The following is a 3,102-nucleotide window of genomic DNA, read 5'->3' on the forward strand; positions in this document are numbered from 1 at the left end:
GTCCGGGCTGGGGATTCGAACCCGCCACCTTAGGTGTACGTGGCTGGCGCCTTAGCCGGTTGAGCTATAGGCGCCGAGCCCATGCTGCTGAACTTTAAACTGCAGAAGTTACAGCTACAGTGTATGGTAAGTGGTTAGAGAAGGCATTACATTTGGGGGCAGAAGACATGAACAGAAAACAAGTTCCATGTGATGGTAAAATGTTGCACCAGAAAGCACCAAGCCTATACAAAGGCTTCAGCAAGGGATCCCTGAAATATGTGATACTAAGCCATTTACTTGCAAGTAGGGGGTAATTATACAGATTCAGGAATAAGTTTAGAGTGAAAAATATAAAAATTATTGGAAGGGGTGCATCTACCTCTTCATCCCATCACATATGCATTTTATCATCTCACATCAGAAGAGTGAGTTCAGGCCAGGCACAGTGGCTCCCGCCTGTAATCCTAACACTCTGGGAGGCTGAAGGCTGGTGGATTGCCTCAGCTCACAGGTTCCAGACCAGCCTGAGCCAGACCAGCCTAAGCCTAAAAATAGCTGGGTGTTGTGGCAGTTGCCTATAGTTCCAGCTACTGGGGGCAGGGTGGCGGGGTAGGCTGAGGCAAGAGAATCTCTTGAGTCCAAGAATTTGAGGTTACTATGAGCTATAAAACTACAGGACTCTACTGAGGGTGATAAAGTGAGACTCTGTCTCGAAAAGGAAAAAAGAGAAAGAGTAAGTACAGTACAATAAGGTATTTTGAGAGAGTGATTCACATAACTTTTATTATAGTATATTGTTATCATTATCATGTTTTATTATTAGCTGTTAATCTCCTACTGTGCCAAAATTATGTAATAAATTAAACTTTATCATGGGGTATATATATACATGTGTGTGTGTATAGATAAATACAGTAAAAAATAGTATACATAGGGTTTGATACTAGCCACAGTTTCAGGTATCCAGTGGGGGTCTTGGAACATACCCTTGCAGATATAGGGGAACTCCTGTATTAGTTAAATGACTGAATGGGTGAGTTAGACATTGTATTTACTTTTTAAAGATCTTCAAATCTAGAGGGGAGGTAAACATTGTTGCAACAGAGGATAAAGAAGGGACTATGAAACCTCCAGAGAAATTCAGATCAGGCAAGGAAGAGCAAGACTCAAAGCATTAAGGTTAGATTTGTGCTTTTGAGATGAAAACCCCTTAGTAAACAACTCCCAAGATAGGGAATGCAGTGAGTCCAGAGAAGACACTAAAGAAAATTTCACACCTGGCAAACAAATTCTACTGAATATTCAGATTAAAAGCATTTAGTAAGTACTCATTGACTAATTGCTTGCCACAGCTTCTAAAATAATCAGATTTAAACTAGAGGCCCTGCCCACCTCTTTGAGTATTTATACTAATAAACTGTATTTCCCAGCATGCATCACAATTAAGGCGGTAGAGATTTTTGAAAAATTGACTACAACTCCCGGCATGCCGCGTCCAGGCGGCGAGGACCGCACGCCCCAGCAGGCCGGGGCAAAGGCCTATCGGGGGCGGGTCGGGGCCTCGAAGCGGGTTTGACCTAAGGGGCGGCGGCGGCGGCGGCAGGAGGAGGAGGAGGAGGATGGAGGCGGTGGTGTTCATCTTCTCTCTCCTCGATTGTTGCGCTCTCATCTTCCTCTCGGTCTACTTTGTATCCTTGCCTGTGGCGGGCGGGCCGGCCTAGGGCCCGCCGGGGCGGGGGGACAGGGCTGAGGGTGGGCCGCTGAACACCGGAGCAGGTGTGTGGGGGCCGGGCGGCGCCCGGCGCGGGTCCCTGGGTGCAGGCTCGTCCAGGGCGGCGGCGCAGGACGGGACAGAGGGCCCAGCTGCCCTACCTGGCCTGGCCGTGCTTCCCGTCACCCGCCTGCCCTGCCCGGGCTGCCGGCGCCCCTCGCCGGCGTCGCCCCGGCCCGTGTGGCGCGCTCCGGCCGGGCTTGCGCGCCTGCCCACCGCTCGGCCCCGGGACGCCCAGACCGACCCGCCCTCCGCGGCGGCTGGTCCTCGGCCTCCCTTTTGGCTCTCTGGAGAGAAAGGTCGCCTTTTTTTCTTGAAGAGTTTCCGCACAGTGCTTTCTGTCGGATGCCGAGAGTGGTCGTTTTCCGACGGTTGGGTACCGAGACGAGCCAAGAATATTTGCCTGCTCTTGTCATTCCCCGGGGAACATCCTGGCCACCCGCCCCTTTGTTCTCACGGGTGTTGCTACTTGTAGGAACCTTTCACATCCAGGAGTTGACTCATTCCAGAAACGGGCAAAGTGCTTTTTTCATGATGGCGTTTCGGAGTGATTGTTAGGAAGGCGTTATTAAAAAAAAAAAAGTGATTATTTTGATTGCCCCTGGCGGTTGCAGATTTGTAAATTAAATAACTCCATGATTTAGCTACCAGCCATTTTTCAACTTTTAAAATTTTCTGTTGCACCATGTTAAAACTTAAGTATTTTATATAGTTGTGAATTGTTATATTATTCGAACTGTATTTTCCGGACTAATGGTTGTTGAAACTAGCACTGTAGTAGCATGAGGGCTACAACTCTTAGTTGCTTTAATTAAATGTTAGATAGGAAAAACGTATGAAGAATTCTGCATTTCACCGTCTTTCTTTAGAAATCACATGTACTCCTTTCTGATAAAATCAAACATTTATTTGCCAGAACATGCTGGCCTTAGTTAGCTGTACAGAGTATGTGTTCATTGTGGCTTCCTTTGCTGTGAACATTCTTTCATTTCTGCGAACGTTAGTTTTCTTGTCTTTAAGATGGAAAATGTTTATGTCCTGGATATGTCCAACAAGATTCTGTTACAGACCTTAGCAGTGTCTGCCCCATAGCTACTATTCAGGAACTATTGCTTTACCTTCCTCTTCTCTCCAGTTTACTTGGATGATCTCTTCTCTTCCTTTCCTTCCTTTCTTTTTTTTTTTTTTTTCAAGATAGAGTCTCACTCCTGCTCAGTCTAGAGTGCTATGGTGTCATAACTTATAGCAACCTCAAACTCCTGGGTTTGGGCAGTTCTCTTGCCTCAGCCTCCCAAGTAACTGGGACTACAGGCCCTGCCACAAGGCTGGGCGAGGATATCATTTTTTTT

The 3,102-nt window shown here is 47.2% G+C and overlaps 1 protein-coding gene across 1 annotated transcript in view; it reads left to right on the forward strand.

Moving 5' to 3' along the window:
• Positions 1-1,508: 1,508 nt before the first annotated feature.
• CNIH4 (cornichon family AMPA receptor auxiliary protein 4) overlaps positions 1,509-3,102 on the forward strand; it is a 31,262-nt gene continuing 29,668 nt past the window's right edge. The window contains exon 1 of the mRNA XM_003790975.3: positions 1,509-1,670. Within this exon, the coding sequence (XP_003791023.1) occupies positions 1,602-1,670 (69 nt within the window). The 5' untranslated portion in view covers positions 1,509-1,601. The remainder of the gene's footprint in view (positions 1,671-3,102) is intronic.

The sequence above is a fragment of the Otolemur garnettii genome, unplaced genomic scaffold (assembly GCF_000181295.1).
Source record: "Otolemur garnettii isolate 467f Iridium unplaced genomic scaffold, OtoGar3 scaffold00045, whole genome shotgun sequence".
Taxonomy (NCBI): Eukaryota; Metazoa; Chordata; class Mammalia; order Primates; family Galagidae; genus Otolemur; species Otolemur garnettii.